Here is a 21,506-nt window from a genome sequence, read left to right as displayed (position 1 = left end):
ACATCTATTTTGTGGAAAGGAAGAACATCTGGGAATTTGAGTATTGTGGTAATCACGTTTGACTCATTGTGGCAGGTTATCCATGGAAAAATATAAGAATTGTAAATGGGTAACATGGTAATGACAAGAAATAACAAGACCATGATCAATTGAAATGCAGTGATAATTTAGATAGCATTTGACCAGGATGTTTTGTAGAATGTAAGTATTTTTCTTTGCATATTATTGCAAACATCCACAGAGTTTTAATTTTCTGCTTAAATCCTGATTTTCTTTTTTCCTTTGTAGCACTGTGCGGTGGAGATATCCGAGGACCCACTGGTACTATTTTGTCACCTGGTTACCCTGACTTTTATCCAAATTCATTAAATTGTACTTGGACTGTGGAGGTTTCCCATGGTAAAGGTAATGAACTGTGTACACGAGGATTTCACTTGTTCCTACCTATAATCTGTCTAATCATATTCCAGCCATGCAGCCAATTTCGAGTTGAAAGGAAGCTGAAAATGACAATTATTTGAGATGAAACAGGTCAACTGTGATCTGCAAGTATGACATTAATTCAATCAGCAACACATTAGTTTCAGTGAGGAGAGTGTGGAAAGTGTACATATTAATCATAGTCAATGAAAATAATAATGGCCTGGCAAAATTATTGGATGAATTGGCTTCTGCTTAATCCAGATTAATAGTACTAAAGACTTGTGCTCCAGAATTAGCCAGACCCTTAGCCAAGCTTTTTCAGTACAACTACAAGACTGGCATCTACCCAGCAATATGGAAACTTGCTTAGGTATGTTCAGTCCACAAAAAGCAGGACAAATATAACCTGACCAATTACCACCTCATTAGTCTACTGTCATCAATAAAGTGATAGAAGGGGTGTCAATAGTGCTATCAAGTGACACTTAGCAATAAGTTGCTCAACGTTGTTCAGTTTGCATTCTGCCAGGCCTATACAGCTTCTGACCTCATTGTAGCCTTGGTCTAAACATGGACAAAACAGCTGAACTCAAGAGGTGAGGTGAAAGTGATGGCCTTTGACATTAAGGCCGCAGTTGACCAAACGTGACATCAAGGAGCCCTAACAAAACTGGAGCCAATGGGAATCGGAGAGAAAACAAAACTCCCCATTAGTTGGAGTCATACCTGGCACAAAGGAAGATAGTTGAGGTTGTTGGACCTCAATCATCTCAGTTCCAGATATCACTGCAGGAGATTCTCAGGGTAGCATCCTGGACCCAATTATCTTCTGCTGCTTCAGCAATGACCTTTTTTCCATCGTAAGGTAAGAAGGGGATGTTCGTTGATAATTGCACAATGGTCAGTACCATTCTGACTGCTCAGATACCGAAGCAGTCCATGTCTATGTGAAGTAAATGCTGGAAAACATTCAGACTTCAGTTGATAATTGGCAAGTAACATTCACACCACACAAGTGCAGATAATGAACATCTCCAACAAGAGAGAATACAACCATCTCCCCTTGGCATCATTGAACCTCCCTCTATCAATATCCTGAACAAATATAAATACTGTGGCTACAAGAGCAGGTCAAAGGCTGGGGATTTTACAACAGTAACTCACTTTCTAGCTCCCTAAAGCCTTTCTACCATCTACAAGGGACAAACCAGGTGCAGCTCCAATAACACTCAGTAAGCTTGACACTGGAACTGCAACAGGAACTGGCACATCATCCACCACCTTAGCCTTCACTCACTCCACCACTGATGCACAATGACAGCAATGTGTGGCATCTACAAGACACACTGTAGCAACACAAGGCTCTTTCAACAGCAGCTTCCAATCCTGTGATCTATACCCCCTAGAAGGTCAAGGTCAGCAGATGGGAAGACCATCACATGCATGCTCCTTTGAAGCAAAACAGCATCTTGACTTAGAATAATGTTGCTGTTTCTTCACTGTCACTGTGCAAAAATCCTGGAACTCCCTTCCTCAGAGCACTGTGGGTGTACTTACACCACATGGGCTGCAGCATTTCAAGAAGGTGGCTCGCCACCAACTTCTCAAGGGCAATTCAAGATGGGCAATAAATGTTGGCTGAGCCAGCAATGCCCGCAACCCGTGAAAAAAGTAAAATAAATATTTTGGGGTGGGGGGGGGGGGGGGGGGGGGGTGGAGTTGGGGAGGAGTTGGGGAGGCAGGAGGTATAAAGTAGAATTGGAAAGTGACTCCAGTCCAGCTCACAAATAAATCAGAACCATCATCGAATCTGATTTTGATCATTTACATACCTCATGATAGAGATGCAGAATTATTCCTGCTTAAACATCGAGCTCATTTCCAAACATACCAGGCCTTATTGTGTATGAAAGAATTTGGTCTTGCATCATTTCAGATAATCCTCTGTGGGATTACAGTTCATTCTGTGTTTTTCCTGGGCAGATAGTTCAAAAGTTAACTCAGTGGGTGCTGGTTGTCTACTGATTGGTCCAGACCTAGACTGGGAAGGGGTTATAAACCTGTCAAGGTAGGTGAGCTTCTGTGCAGGGGGAAACTTAAAACAGCTGAAACTTTTGCCATGTCAGGAAGTCAGCAGGATCCTGTGGACTTGCATTTAACCCAAACACATTCTTCAGTACATGTGCTCACATTGTCACTCATGAGGTCACTTAGGGTGAGCTCAGATTTGGAGCCTTGACTGATTTCCACAAGTCCATAGAGAGACACATTGCACATGTGTGACAAGCAGTCTGCCTCAGATCAGCCAGGAGATTTCATTTCCACTCCCACTCTCTCAATGTTCAACTGGTATGTAACGACTCAAAGATCATCATACATGTTTGTGCTACATACCCGGTAAGTTGGGCAAGAAGTTTATCCTGCACCAGTTGGGTCTCCCACAAATGTTTGTACCTTGATGTAGGAACAGTGGGATGGCTCCTTTGGGAGCGTTATCCTCTGACAATATGCTTGATTATACCTTTTGAGGAGCCCTTTACCACTGATGGTCAGGAAATTTACAACAGATGCTACATGAGCACAAGAGCAGTCATATGAGTAACGATTCAAGATACGTTTCAAGGGCTTGGTCAGACTGGTCAGAGCTGAGCACCCTTCAGCATGCACCCCACTTTCTACCTCCTCCCACCTCCCCCCTTCCCAGGCCCCCAGGCTTTCCAGAATGCTGGTGGTCTGCTGTATCTTGTGTAGCATTGAGCAGCAGAGAGGACTTGAGCTCCAGGAAGATGGAGATAATGAGTGGACGCAATTCAGAGGAGGAGGAGAAGAAAGAGGAGAAGCAAACAAAAGGAGGAGACTGATGTGGTAAGGTCACCTGTAGCCACACAATTATTTTCCAGGGATGCCTATAGACCGGATTAATGTAGGCACATTTCAATTAATCTGAGGCAGTGCAGTGATTTAACACCAGTTCTGAACCAACTGTGGCCCATCAGCCTTCAGCACACATCAGTCACACCATCAACAAATCATCCATCTCCAGACATAAATTATTTTTCTTCATCTCTTACACCAATTTGAAAAGTCTGAAGGCCACTCTGTAGGTGGCAGGGGAAATGGGAAGGACAGTTTAAAATATGGTAAATTTAACGGTTTAAAATCACAAAACAGAAAAGTAACAATTTGACACAGGAAGTTTGCGGATGATACCAAAACTGGTGGTGTGATAGACAGTGACGAAGGCTATCTAAGACTATAATGGGATCATAATGCGTGAATGGCAGAACAGAGGTGCAGATTATTAAAGGACTGCCTGGGGATTATGGCAGTTGCCCTGGAAGGGAGTGGGGGGTGGGGGTAAAAAGGAGAGCTGAATGGAAAGTGGAAACATGGAGGTGAGAATGAAAGATGATGAAATGAATGAATAGAATTAAACAAAATGAAATAAAACAAATGGAAATGGGGTGAAGGTAGAGGAGAGAATTCATGCTCTGACGTTGTTGAACTCAATGTCCATTCACACATTCTGATGACTCAATGGACCCTTTTTAGCACCTTTTCAGCCTTCCGTATCCTCATTTACATTCCCTTTGTCCCATCCACCCACGCCCCTCCCCACCCTCATGGTATAAATCTCTGCTGATTCTCTTTGCTGTCAGCTTTGACAAAGGGTCATCAAGACACAAAACGTTGGCTCTATTCTCTCCCCACAGATGCTGTCAGACCTGCTGAGATTTTCCAGCATTTTCTGTTTTTGTTTCAGATTCTAGCATCCGCAGTATTTTGCTTTTATTTTTGCTTTTCACTTGGCTAACATTTTTTTACTTTTGAGAACCCTGCGAATTACCTTGGCCTGTGCCGTGGTGGACTTGGTCATTGGTTTTGAAGGGAACACATGGAGTTCTGATTGGGGGAAGAGGGTGTAAATAGGGCAAGGGCTCGGGAGTCAAAGTGTTTTGAGAAGACTCGAAACACATATGCATTCCAAGTAGTAAAATCACGGCAATGCAATTATCTGCATTGCTGCCTCTCTTCCTGAACATGGTAACATCACTAGCACCCAGGCTGGTGAGTTCAGCTACAGTCAAGTTCCCAGTTGCTTAGAGAAATGTCACAAACAAACATGGAGGAAATCTAAAACCTTTTAGGTAGCCATTGTTTTGTTCTCACACGTTGTATTCAGTATTGACCGTAAATGGATGTTATCCATCAGTGTTGACTGTGGAGTTGCACGGTTCAAGCAGCAGGAGCTAATTTCAACAGTAACTCTGTGCCTCTGTGTAGACCTGAACAGATGACGTAGTATAAAGAGTGTAGCGACTATAGTGCTAGGGATCCCTCACAGTGATGCAGGCTCATCAAAGTCAGTCACAGATAATGATAATGGGCCTTCTGTACATCTGTAGCATCTGAGTTGATTATGCAGCCATCCAACAGCATGACTCCTTCATTGAGTAAAGTAGTTAGCAGCAGGATGTATTAACAACAGACAGCAGGCAAATGTGCAGCCGAATACAAGAAACATGTACACCTCTCGTTCTGCACAACATAAGGAAAACAATTCACTGTTATTGTGTTTTGCAGTCTTTATTTTAACAAAATCATTTAGAATGATAGAATCAAAATGCCCTGAAGAATATTTAGCTCATTGCGCCTGTGTTCGATCTTTGAAAGAGTTATCCAATTAGTCCAACTCCCTTGATCGTTTCGCCATAGTTCTGCATGTGTTCGCTTTTCAAGATGATATTTAATACTCCTTGCATGTTACTATTGAATCTGCTTTCATCATCCTTCAGGCAGTGTATTCCAGACCTGGACTTAAAGAATAAAGTTCTCATCTCCCCTTTCATTCTTTTGCCGATCATCTTAAATGTGTCCTCTGGTTACCAATATTCCTGCCAGTGGAAATTGTTTCTCTTCATTTACTTGTTTAAAACCTTCATAATTTTGAGTATCTCTATCAAATGTCCTCTGAACTTTCTTGGTCTCAGGAAAACAGTCACAACTTCTCTTTTCTCATGACATAACTGAAATCCCTTGACTGTAAATATTCTCTGCATCCTTTCCATCTCCTTGACATCCTTCCTACAATATGGCCAAAGTTGAACACGTACTCCAGCTGAGATTGAATCAGTGATTTGTAAAGGCTTAGAATAGCTTCCTTGTTGTTGTACTTTGTGCCTTTATTTATAAAGTCTACAATTTTGTATGTTACTTTTTTGACTTGTGACACATTTAAAGAGCTATGTCAGGGAACACATTGTAATTAAGATTCTATGCTATTCATTTGTAACTCATATGTTCAATTAGCGATGTGCAGGTTAGGTGAATTGGCCATGCTAAATTGCCCTTAGTGTCCAAAGTTGTGTAGGTTAGGTGGATTAACCATGGTCAACCATGGGTTTATAGGAATAGGGAGGAGGGGAGGGCAGGATACTCTTTTGGAGAGTTGGTGCAGACCCTATGGGCTGAATGGCCTCTTTCTGCATTGTCAGCATTCTATGAATGCAAATGACTTTATCCCCAAATTTTTATCAGAATTGTTAATGCTTGTTTTTGACTGGTTAGTATATTCAGACCACTGGCAATTAAAATGCTGCTTCTATGTCCCATTATCTTGCTACTCTTTGTACAAGTTCAGCCTTGGGTGACGTTTCACAGGCGGAGGAATTTTTCACCTGGATTTTGTAAGGAATGTATGTCATCAGCATACATATGAAAACTATTTATGCTTTTGGATGATGTTGCCCAAGGACAGCATGTAAAAAAAAATAGGAGGGGGGAAAGGATAGATCCTTGGATACATCAGAGGTAATAGTGTGGGAGCAGGATGAGATGCCATAGCAAGCGATTCTCTGATTATGATTAGACGGATAAACATGAAACCAGATGGGAGCAGATCCACACAGCTTGTTGACGGTGGAGAAGTGTTGAAGGAATATGGTCTGGGCAACTGCATCAAAAGCTGAACATAAGTTGGGAAGGATGAGGAGGGAAGGTTCACCTTAATCACAGTCATATTTGTGACTTTCATCGAATCCTTGCAGTGCAGAAGGAGGCCATTTGGACCATTGAGCCTGCACTGACAACAATCCCACCCAGGGCCTATCCCCATAACCCCACATATTTACTCTGCTAATTCCCCTGACACTAAGGGGCAATTTATTATGGCCATTCAATCTAACCCACACATCTTTGGAGTGTGGGAGTCTACGTCAATGGGGACAAAGTAGAAATGGTCGAAAACTTCAGGTGTTTGTGTGTCCAGATCACGAAAAACCTGTCCTGGTCCCTCCATACCAACACTATAGTTAAGAAAACTCACCAACGCCTCTACTTTCTCAGAAGACTAAAGAAATTTGGCATGTCAGCTACAACTCTCGCCAACTTTTATAGATGCACCATAGGAAGCATTATTTCTGGTTGCATCACAACTTGGTATGGCTCCTGCTCTGCCCAAGATCACAAAAGAATACAAAGGGTCGTGAATGTAGCCCAATCCATCACGCAAACCAACCTCCCATCCATTGACTCTGTCTACACTTCCTGCTGCCTCAGCAAAGCAACCAGCATAATTAAGGACCCCACACATCTGGACATTCTCTCTTCCGCTTTCTTCCGTTGGGAAAAATATACAAAAGTCTGAGGTCACGTACCAACCGACTCAAGAACAGCTTCTTCCCTGCTGCTGTTAGACTTTTGAATGGACCTATCTTGCATTAAGTTGATCTTTCTCTACATCCTAGCTATGACTGTAACACTACATTCTGCACTCTCTCATTTCCTTCTCTGTGAATGGTATGCTTTGTCTGTATAGCATGCAAGAAACAATACTTTTCACTGTATACTAATACATGTGACAATAATAAATCAAATCAAACTGGAGCACCCAGAGGAAACCATGCAGACATGGAGAGATTGTGCAAACTCCACACAGTCACCCAAGGCTGGGATTGAAGCCGGGTCCCTGGTGCTGTGAGGCAGCAATGCTAACCACTGTGCCATTGGTCTTGATCAAAGCTGTTTCAGGATCATGACAGGGATGGAAATCTGATTGGAGAGCTTTAAGCATATAGTTCCAGGGGGGTTGACTAGATGTCAGCAATTATTAAAATGTGATGATTATCTTGGTCATTCTGGTTCATGTCTTTAATCTCCCAGTGGGGCTTCAAGTGTCCTCCAGGAGAATGATGATGAATCCTCAGAGGAGGCCCTTCCTTTGAGGACACATTGTCACAGGACTCACACAGACTATACACCAGAACAAATACTCACACTTCGGTGAGGCTGGCAAGGCAGATGGTTGGATTTTCACCTGGTGACTGACACATTCATGAACAGAAATAGAGGATGGAGGAATGGACGGCTGAGGAGTGTCTGCATTAGAGGCTGCAGGATGATCCAAGTTCTGCATGACCGGATGGGAGCTGTTGGTAAACTGGCTTCTGGAGCATCAGCAATGGATGCGTGAACAACATTTTAGCCTCGCTGTGCACATTTGAACAGAGATCGGAGAGGTCTATCGCAAGCATGAGTGGCACGAGGTTACAGACCTTTGCAATGATGTTTTGGTCCAAGGAAGGAGTTGCTACCTAAATTGAGCATCAGATACAACATCCCAGTTTTCATTAATGGCTCGCACTCCATGAATGCCACCTTAAATGGGATGACTGACAACTTTGGCCTTTCATCACTTGCTGACCTGCATCAGTCTTCTCTGGTTCATTGCTAGCAGGGATGTGTGGATGGGCCGTGGGAGGAATTATGTAAAGGGACAAGGAAGTTAAGGTACAGCTCAAAGTGTTTTCACTTCTCACCCGTGCTTTTCCCTCCAGTCAGTATTAATGCACATTAATACTCAGGGACTTCAAACCCCAAGGTTGCCAGCAGTCAGAGAAGAGACCTGAACCTCTGAACCCACATACAATTGCTGAGAAGAGGAAGAGGAAAGATTTATATTTTCACTCAGGTTTGCGCATAGTTATACTGCACGACACTAGATTGGTAAGTTTCTGTTTCATGATGAGCGATGCTGACTTTGACAACTACTAATAAAGCATGGCCACCAAGTCCACTTGGCAGCACGTCATGTTTCATCAGGCTACACTGACATGACCTCCTGAGCCTCCTGAGACTCTAGCACCCTGACATGCCAAGAAGCTTACACAGTGCCTATATGGCCTCCTACAAGCTACTCCTCTCTACTAATTCTCCCTCTCCTGTGGAGCTGCAGGTTGTTGTTCCTGCTGGTGCTCGTGCTGCTGCTCCTACTGATGCTGCTGTTGGTCATCTTAGTCCTTATCTTGGATCCAATGTAACACAGCACAAGTTGCACCCAAGCTGATCTGATGGATCCAAAGTTCCAAAGTAAAGATCAGATGTACAAGCCTCACCAGGTGTAGGTGGCACCTCCAAAGCTGTAAAAGTTACCTTTCCGCAGAAGTACAGGGAACAAAGCCTTTCACACAAGCAGCCAAGAAAGCAGTTGTAAGGCGTCAGTGCTTGTGGTCATATTTCTCTGTAATGTCTTCAGCTCCCTTGTTCATCGTTGCGTTCTCACCTTGCTTTTACTGGCGTGTTTCAGGAAACATGTGGACCACAGTTAAATTGCAAAAGCAATGGTTAACATATTGAAGTTGCAAACACACCTCTCCCGAGGGGCTTGCATGCAATTTGAATGCAGGTGGGTTGGAGGAGGCTTCCAGATCTACTTGCATTTTCCCAGGGTTATACATCCCTACCTGCATCCAAACACATGTGCCCACTCGCATTGAAATTCTACCCCTCCCCCCCCCCCCCCGAAGCCTGTATAATTCTGTAGTTGTCCAGAGCCGCATTCCATTGTTTCTATAATGTGATTACACCAGGGTCTTGAAGATCTGTGTATTCCGTTTCAAAGAGTGGGTTATTGTAGTTGGATAACTTGCATTGTGGAAATCATGTGAAAGAGAAAAGCTGAAGCAAGGTACAGGCTGGAGGATGGTTCAGATTGGCAATGTACGTGATCCCTACACCATAGGGAGTGGATCGACATTACTCTTTTGATAACAGATTATCTAATGATGGGGATTTCAGCAAAGAAGAAATTGTCAGGATCAATTGCCCCTGCGTCTGCTTTCAAGGGATAAACATTTTCAAATCCAACCTTCATCAATCAACTTTCAAAAGTACAATTTAGACACATTTAGTTTATGCTTTGTATTTAGTTTTCATGACTAGAGAAAGGAGCTACTTAGATTTTGTAACAGTTGTCATGCCCTGGTATCCTGCTTATCAATTCATCAGTGCCAAATGTCACATTGTGAGTGTTCCTCCGGCCTATGAGTGACTGTTCCAATATATATTGGCAATCGCGTTTATTATGCTTTTATAGGGTATTGCCCAGGCTGTTTCTGCATGTTTTTAATACAAATGAATTTCTCTATGAATTCTAATCAATCCATTGATAAATTATTTCATAAATCCAGTGTGTTTGTGCCAGACTCTGAAACAGGGATTGTTGTGGAAAGAATTATCTTCACGTGAGGGAGTTTTAATTTGCATGACCATCTGTTCCATGAAAGCAAAATAGATAAGTGAGTCGTGCCTGACTGTAAACCATTAAGATTGGAATGTGAATTTTTTTTAACCTATTAATTTTTTCTACTAGGTGTACAGTTCACCTTTCACACATTTCACCTGGAGGATCATCATGACTACTTTCTAATCACAGAGAATGGCAGCTTTACCCAGCCTCTGGCACGGCTGACTGGCTCCGAACTCCTTGCGCCAATTAATGCCGGTCTCTATGGAAATTTCAAGGCTCAGTTGCGCTTCATTTCAGACTTTTCAATATCGTACGAAGGATTTAATATCACATTTTCAGGTGAGAAGATAGGCATGTGAAATATTAATTAGTAAACAAAAGAAGTCTGAATGTGAACGTGATTAATGTTAATTTTAGCACAGGGGAGAAATATATTGTAGATCAGAAATGAAAACAGGAAATGCTGAAAGTGGTTTGAATATTTGAACTCTTGACCTTTGCCAGTTGTTCTCCCCTCCTTAGTATGCTTGATCCTATTCATCCAATTCAGATGAGTGGCCAAGCCTGAAATCTTAGCACATCGTAATTTCAGGTGCCAATTGTCAGACATTTTCAGCATTTTCCATTGTTTAATTAAATACAACTGTTTTAAATAGCCCAATTCAGACTTTGTTTATGTTTAAACTTACAATTGACTTCCTTCATTGAGATTTAAAAAAAATATGATTCTAAACACACATATGTGATGATACTTGACAGAATACAACTTGGAGCCCTGTGAAGATCCAGGAAATCCAACATTTGGCAAACGTATAGGGACATCTTTTGGGATTGGCGATTCTCTAACTTTTTCCTGTACCCCTGGTTACCGTCTGGAAGGTGCATCCCAGATCACATGTCTTGGAGGTGGCCGTCGTGTGTGGAGTGCACCTCTGCCAAGGTGTGTGGGTACGTGGTCAGCTGCTTTTGTTTGCTTGTACATGTAGTTGTTGTTGGAGTTGAAGTTAATGGCATGCACATGATAATGAAACACTTAGTCACAGCAATGTTCAAATTGGCTTCAGTGCAATGGATAATATTGGTCTTTGAGTGGGATGGAATTAGATCTCCTTTCATGGTTGACTTGGATTCCAAAATTATTGACTGAATCTCAGCAATCTATATGCCATACAGGTGAATGCAGATTAAATAGCAATTGATTAACCTCCTTGAAATCCCATCGCTTGAAGGAGCAAAATGAGGCATTGTAATTAAAGTTCTCGTTCAGAGAAAATGATTTTGCTAATGGGGTGAAAAAAAGAGCATTTAGACCTGGGGCGAGTTTATGGTATGGAAAGTACTTTTTCAGTAAAACAATGACACAATTTGTTAAAATGAAAGCTAGTTATTTTTGATTTAAAATATACGGATTAAATAATAATAGAATACTGAATACCTGAGGCTATTTAAGAAAATGCAGTATGAAAAAGCTGAGTATCAACTGGCAGCCTATGAATTGTTATTTGGTCAAAGTGAGTCACCCATGGGCTAGTAATGCCTATATTATCATTTCCACCAGGATCCATAAAAGTGCAAGCAGAGAAATATTTCTCATGGAAGAAAGAACCCATTTTCCTATCTGTTCACAGAGTAATATTCTACTTAATCAGCTTGGAAACATTCTGGACCACAGCACACCGTCATCCTTTGCTTTTAGTTTAATTGTCCATTTAATAAGCCATCAGAAACTACAATTAACCCCAGCCCATAAAAGATCTTATGCATTTATGTTCATTATTTCTTCCTAGCCATTGAACTTTCTCTTCTTACCATTTCTAACCTGAATACAGTGAATATGATTGGAGTTGCCATGGTAGTTAGGAGTTATTTTGTCAAAGGATCTTTATCCATGTGTGATCCTGCAGAGGTATCAGATGGCACTTAGTCAGCAATAACTTACTGATGCTCAGTTTGTCTTCCGCCAGACTGCTCAGTTACTGACCTCATTACAACCTTATTCCAAACAAGGACAAAAAAGCTGAATTCAAGAAAGAGGTGAAGTGAAAGATCCTGCCTTTGACAGTAAGGCAGCATTTGACTGTTAGTGTCATCAGGGAGCCCTATCACAACTGAAGTCAATGGGGGTCAGGGGGAAAACTCTCCACAAGTAGGAGTCATATTTCGCAAAAGCAAGATGGTTGTGGTTGTTGAAGTTCCATCATCTCGTTCCCAGGAAATTGCTGCAGGAGTTCTCAGGGCAGTTTCCAAGGCCCAACCATCTTCAGCTGCTTCAACAATGACCTTCCGTCCATCAAAAGGTCAGAAGTGGGGATGTTCACTGATGATTGTACAATGTTCAGCAACAGTTGTGATTCCTCAGATACTGAAGCAGTCTGTATCCAAGTTCATCAATACCTGGACACCATTCAGACTTGGGTCGATAAGTGAAAAATAACATTGATGTCATACAGGTGTCAGACAATGACCACCTCTAACACAATAGAAGCAAACCATCTCTGCCTGACATATGGGATTACCATACTGTCAACTTACTGGGGGTTACCATTGACCAGAAACTGAATTAGTCCAGCCATATAAATATTGTGCCTACAGTAGCATGTCAGATACTGGGAATTCTGTGGTGAGTAACTCACCTTTTGACTCCCCAGAGTCTAACCACAGGTACTAGTTAGGAATGTCATGGAATACTTTCCACTTGCCTGGATGAGTGCAGCTGTAACAACAGTCAAGAATCTGACATCATACAGGGCAAAGCATCCCGCTTGATTAGCATTCAATCCGCCACGTTAAACATTCACTCCCTCCACCACCGGTGCATCATGGCAAATGTGTGTACCATCTTCAGGATGCATTGCAGCAACTCACCAAGACTCCCATCAGCCCAAGGCTCTTTCAGCACAAAGTTCCAAATGTATGCCATCTACACCCAGAAGAACAAGTGAAGCAAGTGCAAGGAAAGACTAATGTTGTGGGGTGTTGGTTACATCTTGGTAGGTTTGATGAAGCTTTTGTATTGAACAGGTTAACTGCAAGTCCTTATTAACTACTGGAACAATTTACAAATTGACCTAAAGGGTACAAGTTAAGAGCGGCTCTTTCCAACACCATGTTGATCCTGAGTGCAGTCATGTGTTCTGTCACATAACTGTGCAGGTTTTACTATTCTCTGCCCCATTTTACCCGACATGGGCCAAGCCTGATACTCCAACTCCCTCCAATCCAATGTATTTGGCATCATGCGAGTTCACTTCATATCTTACATTACTATTCGCGTGTTATCATTACCCCCAACTCCCACCTTCAAGTTTTTGAATTTGAAGTGTCAGGTGGTCTGGAGGCCCTTTTTTCTGTCATTCGCATTTCTATTGGAGGAGTGGTAGGCTCTATTCTTTTGCTCGTACTTGCTGTTGGTGAGGAGGTTGACCTGTCACCTGGGTAACTTTTCATTCTTTTGTTCCAATACTTTGCGCAGAACCACATTTGGTCGGTTCGGCTGTTGTGTTAATCGTTGTTTGTGGCTTCTCTGACTCGTTTCTTGAAGGGTAAATGAACATTGTGTTTGTCGTCTTGTCATCGAATCATAGAATCCTACACTGCAGAAGGAGGCCATTTTGGCCTCTGCACCGACCACAGCCTCCCCCGCCCCCAGGCCCTATCCCCATAGCCCCATGCATTTACCCTAGCTAGTCCCCCTGACACTAAGGAGCAATTTTAGCATGGCCAATCCACCTAACCTGCACATCTTTGGACTGTGGGAGGAAATCAGGGCAACCAGATGAAACCCGCGCAGACACGGGGAGAACGCGCAAACTCCACACAGACAGTGACCCAAGTGGGAATCGAACCCGGGTCCCTGGCACTTTGAGGCATCAGTGCTAACCACTGTCACTTCCTTAACTTGTCCATCATCGTGTGGGTCACTTCAATGTCCTTTGTGGGTGGGAGAGAGAGTCCTCTGATGAGAAGAAGGTTTAATGGTATGCTTATCACTGCTTTTAACTAGTGGTCATGGACAGCCTCTACAAGGTTGCAGCATCTCTTGTGCCTTGGCATGCTAGCTGGGAGTTGCAGCATTTGCACAGTGGTGGCAGTGTTGACCTGCTATACCGTCGTCGGTAGCAGGGGTTGAGACTCCTCGGACTGCTGATCATTATTTTTTACCACTTTCAGTGGAGAATTCATGATTACCTCCTGCATAGTAGGCTGGTCTGACCAATGAAGGTCTTCTGGGACCAATAACTGGGGGTGGCACAGTGGTTAGCACTGCTGCCTCACAGCGCCAGGGACCCGGGTTTCATTCCAGCCTCGGGTCACTGTCTGTGTAGAGTTTGCACATTCTCCCCGTGTCTGCGGGGGTTTCCTCCGGGTGCTCTGGTTTCCTCCCACAGTCCAAAGATGTGCGGTTTAGGTTGATTGGCATGCTAAATTGACCGTAGTGTCAGGGGGAGTAGCAGGGTAAATATGTGGGGTTATGGGAAGAGGGCCTGGATGGGATTGTGGTCGGTGCAGACTCGATGGGCCAAATGGCCTCCTCCTCATAACGAGAATGGAGAAACCTGCTCTGCAAAGGGAAAAGACAGTTCAGAGCTGAAGCTCCAGCCAGGATATTCTTTTTTGAATATACAGTTCTATTTGGTTAACAATAGTTGTCTTGACAACATCTGTTTTTTTGAGGAGATCCAAGACTATGTAGGCATCCTGCTCAGGAGAGAAAAAGGTTGGTTATGGATGACATACATCAGCTTAACGATCTGTTTTCCACCATACCTTCATGGTTCAAGGATCATATCAATGACTGGAAGTCGAATTCCTCTCAGCCTGTAAAATGATGTGTCCATTATTCAAAGCCAGATGTCTTTCAGTCACGATTCTTTGTCTAACTGGACTGTTATGCTGGCTCCTGTATCTAATTTCAAATTTGTTCAATGGTCATTGACAGAAATATTTGCATTCCAAAATAAAAAACCAAGATCTTTGACCTCTACCAAGAAACATGGCTGTGAGTCTTCTGACTTTGTAGACTTGAAGTCGCGGATCATCATTAGGCCTTCTGTGCATTTCCGAGTTTGTCATAACCTCTAATCCTTTTGAATTGGAAGCATTGGACTGAAAGCGCATGACACTGATCTCTCCTATGCGAGGGCTGGAATGGTCACTGTGCTGTGCTGGTCAGTTCAGGTAATGCTTTCCCTCCGACAGAATTTTTCATTCCTGCCAAAGTCAATGGAGTTTTGAACAGCCCCAGTGTGACAGAGCTGTAAAGTTTGGCCCACAATGTCTCTGTGCCTTTGTGGCTTCATTAGCTCGACTGAGAGTTGGCCTTTGCACCACATTTTATTCTCTCTCCTTAAAATGGTCCAATGGTCCTGTGCTGCTTCAGAGTTTGAACTTCCTTTGTTTGCAAGTAGTTTGGGAATGCATCGGCAGCTACTCCTGCCCTTATTCTGTATCTGCTGAGTTCAGATTTTAAAACTTGACATTCACAAACTTTTACCACCCTGTAAAGATCATTGATTAATTAGTCGACTAGTTCTCCTTGTTCATTCTGCATTCGGAATACATCAGTTGCAAGCAATAAAAGAACTAACGTTAGAAAATAAATCAAAGAGAAAGGTTTAATAAAGAAACTTCATTACTCCAACACTTGGAGCCACACCCTGGGCCACATAAGCTCCCCACAATTCCCATTTGCTTTCTATTTATACCTGGTCAGCTGACCACCACACCATTTGCCTTTGGTTACATTGTCTACTTGGTCAGCTGACCCTCACAGCATGTTACCATTGGTTACATTATAACAGATGCAATGTTATCATTAGTTACATTAAAACACCCTGGTTGTTGGATTATATTATTAAATTTAGCTGTTTCCAGTATTTAAGCTTCTTAGCTTAAAATAAATGAATGATTTTAGTGCCTCTTTGAATTCTGTGGCTGATCATCAATTCCCTCACATGCAATAATGTCATCCACAACTGGGCCTACAGAGTAAAGCAGTGTGTTATAAAAACAGAAAATGCTGGAAAATCTCAGCAGATCTGACAGCATCTGTGGAGAGAGAATAGGGCCAATGTTTCAAGTCTGGATGACCCTTTGTCAGAGCAGATCCTATTTCCATTTATTTTCATGTCTTTTATCTAATTCATCCATTTTTATCACCCTTCATTCTCATTTCTGTTTTCACTTCCATATTCTTTTTCTCCATCTTGTTTCCAACCGTCCCCCCCCCCACCCCCTCCCCTTTCAGAACAACTGCCATATTAAAAAGAAATGGGTGATCGTCTGTGTGGAGTTTGCACGTTCTCCCCGTGTCTGTGTGGGTTTCCTCTGGGTACTCCAGTTTCCTCCCAGCTCAATGTTTTGCAGGTTAGATTGATTGGCCATGAAAAATGCCTGGGACTATGGGAATAGGACGGTGATGTTCGGGGGAGGTGGACCCGAATAAGATGCTCTTTCGGAGAGTTGGTGCAGACTCGATGGGCTGAATGGCCAACTGCTGCATTGCAGGAATTCTATGGAATCAATTGCACCTGCATCCCTCTATCCAAAGCCTCAGGTGCGTGCCTTGGCAGTGGTGCCGCTGAGTACAGAAGAACTGCCAACCTCTGGCCGGTAGCTCTCGGCAGCTGGGACTTCCACCCCCAGGATCTTTTGGCTTGTTAAGGGCTTGAGTGGCACCAAATGCAGCAGGCCTTTTTTGAAGAGAAGCCAGCAGGGATGTCACTGGCTCTCCAGCTGGAAGCCAAAACCCATTCCATCTTCACAAGATTCTGCCCTCTATGTGCATTGTGGAAAATGCTAACTTGCCTGTGACTTGCCTGACAATGCGCGCACTACTTTTTTGTGAAAGTGGGGATAAATTTCTAATTTCATTCTCTTGCTATCTTTTGTATACAATAAATATACACACACTCAATCTCTTTGTCTGAATTATCAAATCATATGAAATTAATGCCTTTTTAGTCAACAGTTCTATATTGGAAAGTACGCTCTGTGATACTTAAATTGACACACGTTGACATTTATAACAGCCATTCAGTGCTAAAATGGTAATCTCATGTTGAGAATCCTTCAAAGCGGCTGGTGTGGTAAGTGCACAAATATCACCAGTAACATATTGAGGTTGGAATGCATTTTGGGACAGCGTGAAAGGAGCTTTATTCTGCAAGTGATGCATATTCTATATTGCCTCAGGAGCACGTGAAGCTGAAATCCGTGCTTAAAATGTTATATTCTCCAGTGGCAACATCACACACATTAATGAGAAGTGTTCGCTGAGCGATGGTAATAGTAGAGGTGACCTCAATAGCCCTGAGTTAGCGAAGGGAAAAAGTGGTCAGGATTTGTTTGGTTAATCACTATTCACTGATGTCCATTGCAATGGTACATATGTGGACATTAGGTACATATGTGGACATTAGGTGATAGCCAGATCAGACTCAGCTGTAATCTCTCAAGGCTGAGCAGCTTGTAAATGATCACTGTTTCGTTCACACATGAATGGATTCATGAGGGGAAAGTCGTGCTTGACGAACATGTTGGATTTTTATGAAGATGTGACTAGGGCGGTTGATGGAGGAGAACCGGTGGATGCGGTGTTTTTGGATTTCCAAAAGGCGTTTGATAAGGTGCCCCATAAAAGGCTACTGAAGAAGATTAGGGCACACGGAGTTGGGGGTAGTGTGTTAAAGTGGATTGGGGACTGGCTATCCGACAGGAAGCAAAGAGTCGGAATAAATGGGTGTTTTTCCGGTTGGAGGAAGGTAACTAGTGGCGTGCCGCAGGGATCGGTACTCGGGCCGCAACTATTTACCATTTATATAGATGATCTGGAGGAGGGGACGGAGTGTAGGGTAACGAAGTTTGCAGACGACACAAAGATAAGTGGAAAAGTGAATCGTGTGGAGGACGGAGAAGATCTGCAGAGAGATTTGGACAGGCTGAGTGAGTGGGCGAGGATATGGCAAATGGAGTATAACGTTGAGAAATGCGAGGTTATACACTTTGGAGGAAATAATAACAAATGGGATTACTATCTCAATGGAAACAAATTAAAACATGCTACCGTGCAAAGGGACCTGGGGGTCCTTGTGCATGAGACGCAAAAGCCCAGTCTGCAGGTACAACAGGTGATCAAGAAGGCAAATGGGATGTTGGCCTATATTGCGAAGGGGATAGAATATAAAAGCAGGGATGTCTTGATGCACCTGTACAGGGCATTGGTGAGGCCGCAGCTGGAATACTGTGTGCAGTATTGGTCCCCTTATATGAGGAAGGATATATTGGCATTGGAGGGAGTGCAGAGAAGGTTCACCAGGTTGATACCGGAGATGAGGGGTTTGGATTATGAGGAGAGGCTGAGGAGATTGGGTTTGTACTCGTTGGAGTTTAGAAGGATGAGGGGGGATCTTATGGAGACTTATAAGATAATGCGGGGGCTGGATAGGGTGGAGGCGGAGAGATTCTTTCCACTTAGTAAGGAAGTTAAAACTAGAGGACACAGCCTCAAAATAAAGGGGGGTCGGTTTAAGACAGAGTTGAGGAGGAACTTCTTCTCCCAGAGGGTGGTGAATCTCTGGAATTCTCTGCCCACTGAGGTGGTGGAGGCTACCTCGCTGAATATGTTTAAAGCGCGGATGGATGGATTCCTGATCGGTAAGGGAATTAAGGGTTATGGGGATCAGGCGGGTAAGTGGTACTGATCCACGTCAGATCAGCCATGATCTTATTGAATGGCGGGGCAGGCTCGAGGGGCTAGATGGCCTACTCCTGCTCCTATTTCTTATGTTCTTATGTTCTTATGAATGAAGGCCACATGAGGGCAGGTGCTGATGGCTGATTACTGCCTCTGCAACCTTACTGCAACATGGAAGCCAATGCCTTCAAGTAAGGAGGGAATAAGGGAAATACAGACACAAGAAATTGATTGCAGAATTGGAAAGCATGTCTGTTTTTTTTATGGAAATAGTGAAAGCAATTAAGTTTAGTTCAACAGTTTAAAAAAAAGCCAACCCTTATATTGGCCTTGATTATCATTGTGCGCTGGAGAGAAAAAACAATAAAAATATTATGAAAATGCCAATGCCAAACTATCGCAATCCAGCTTATTGATATAGGACATATTGGGGTAGAGTTCCCATACAGTTCTGCTAGATTTATTGGTGCTCTTACTCAAGATCGCATAACTCTCACCAAAGATCGAGAAATTTTCAGTGCAAGTTGTTATGTTCTGTATAAATTGTGTTTCCATGATCTGTTACGCCAGTTAATAAACATTGTGCGAGAAGCCAGCTCTGCTACCAGGGTGACTTAATTACCGGTGGGAACTTCCACTAATTATGCATTTTGTTGTCCTTCTGACGGCCAATTTAAAAATTAAGTTGGTTCTTTTGGGTGCAAGGGAAATAAGGGAAACATTTTAAAAGCATGAGTATATATTTCTCGCTAAGAAACTGACAATTGTACCCCAATATCATTAGAACCATAGAATTCCTACAGTCCACAAGGAGGCCATTTGGCCCATCGATTCTGCACCAACTCTGACAGAGCATCTTAATCAGGCTGTCTCCCTCGGCAGTGGTGACAAAAGGTTCTGTATATTTTAAAGATTTTCCATTCAGTGAATTTGCAAATATACTTAAGCGGAAATTTGATGAGAGAAAACATTCTCAAAACTGGTGCACTTTGTGTCCAGATGTCCAATTACACCCAAAGTGGAGACTGTATCCCAACCTCCCTGGATCTATCAACACCAGAATGAAACAGGGCAGACACTGGAAATCTGAAGCAAAAAAAGAAAGTGATTAAACATTAATCAGAAAAGGCAGCATCTATGGAGGGAGAAAAAAAGTGAACAGGCTGAATGTTTGTTGGGCTGAGGTGGACCTGCTGGCAATTTCACATCCTCAAGTGGCGTGCCACTTTCCTAATGTGGACCTGCTTCCCAGTAATTTTGATAGAGGTGTCAGTTATGGCGTAGCAGCAGCTTGTCCACAGTGCCAGATCATCAGTTTACCAGCTTAATGACCAAGCTGAGAGCTCTCTGAAGGACAGAAAACAGTTCTGCAGAGAGGTCCTGGGTCACAACAATGTATATGAAGAGAGATGGCATCATATTAGGAAGCTCGTCATGGAGGCACTTACATTTAATAGCAATTTTAATAAGGAGGAAGGATCATGTAACTTTTCACACCATGGCACAAAGTTACCATTGAGTGTGCAGAGATTAGTTGAAAGGTACAGGATCAGTTGGGTGGGGGTGGGGGGTGAGTGGGAAGTCTTAACCTCCAGGAGTTAGTGGGGCATTTCACGGGTTCCAGGTAGCCGTTATAGTGCTTCAGATGCCAAGGAACGCCATCTTGCTCATGGGCTCCTCCAAGTTGGAAACATGCAGTGATGAAGACCAGATGTTACAACAGCAAATAAACTCCATTAGTCCTGCGCCATGCATGGATGATGCGCAAGAGGCACGAAGGACACAAAGGTGTTACACTTACCATCAGGTATACTGACAACTAATGAGCTTCCTGCACATGACAGAATATAGGTACCTTCGGAAGATGTGCCTATTAAGATAAATCGTGGCAGAATTGTGTGCCCTCATGGAAGAGCACCTCATTCCTTACCAGTCTGATATGTATGCCTTACCAGTTGCGATTAAGATGACAGTGGGGGAGGGGGGCTAAACCTTTATGTCTCTGGATCCTTTTAAAGTCTGGCAACAGAACTTACTGGCATCTCTCAAGTACCTTCCCATCACAGCATAATGCACGTAACAGATGACCTATTTGAGAGGGCATTAGAATACATTGAGTTCACTACTGATGGGGGCACACAGGCATAGAAAGTAATGAAATTTGCCTCCATCACTGAACCCCTCAGACTCAAGGGCTTATTGACTGCCCATTCAAAGCATCAGCTGAGTAACCAGGGGCATAATGGGGGGAAATTTCATTCCTTCAACGTTCAACAATATTGTGCAACTATCACGTGTTTAATGCAACCACCATGATACCTACATCCTTAGACAAGGTGCTACAGCATCATGACACTGGAGAAAATGTCAACAGCCTCTAGTCTAGGGGACAAGGAATACCATGGAAGACATGGCTACCGAAAACTATATGCAGTCTTTTTGCAGAAGCACAGAGGCACTCCAACCACTGACGTCTCAGCATAAGAGCCACCCTTGAGCAGGTCATTGGACTCCTAAAGATGAGGTTCCAGTGCCTTGACCGGTCAGCGGGTGCACTTCCTTACACTCCCCAAAGCTCTGGAATTTTAGTGATTTTCTGCACGTTTAATAATATGGCCCTCCAGAATGATATGGACTGTGAAGGTGATCCAAAGGACTGGCATACCTCTTTGAAGGAGGAGGAAGAACTAATGACCAGGGTTAATCAGCCTTGCAAAGCCTTCCTGAGGTCTAGCTGAGGCCTCAAAACATTGACCAGAATGGAAGGAAGTGTGGGTTGCATTGATTCCAGCACTTTTCGCCTGAGGGTGCCTTATTCTGGAAGGTTTTTGGTACAGAAACTCAACCTTTCTCAGAGGGAGG

General features: G+C 43.2%; 1 protein-coding gene across 1 annotated transcript in view; it reads left to right on the top strand.

Moving 5' to 3' along the window:
* csmd3b (CUB and Sushi multiple domains 3b) overlaps positions 1-21,506 on the top strand; it is a 1,683,329-nt gene that overhangs the window by 1,276,184 nt on the left and 385,639 nt on the right. Inside the window, exons 19-21 of the mRNA XM_078215503.1 lie at positions 289-405; positions 10,073-10,288; positions 10,709-10,897. Coding sequence (XP_078071629.1) covers positions 289-405; positions 10,073-10,288; positions 10,709-10,897 — 522 coding nt within the window. The remainder of the gene's footprint in view (positions 1-288; positions 406-10,072; positions 10,289-10,708; positions 10,898-21,506) is intronic.

The sequence above is a fragment of the Mustelus asterias genome, chromosome 7 (genome assembly GCF_964213995.1).
Source record: "Mustelus asterias chromosome 7, sMusAst1.hap1.1, whole genome shotgun sequence".
Lineage (NCBI taxonomy): Eukaryota > Metazoa > Chordata > Chondrichthyes > Carcharhiniformes > Triakidae > Mustelus > Mustelus asterias.
The sequence above is the reverse complement of the archived record's forward strand: the minus strand, read 5'-3'. Positions and strand labels throughout refer to the sequence as shown.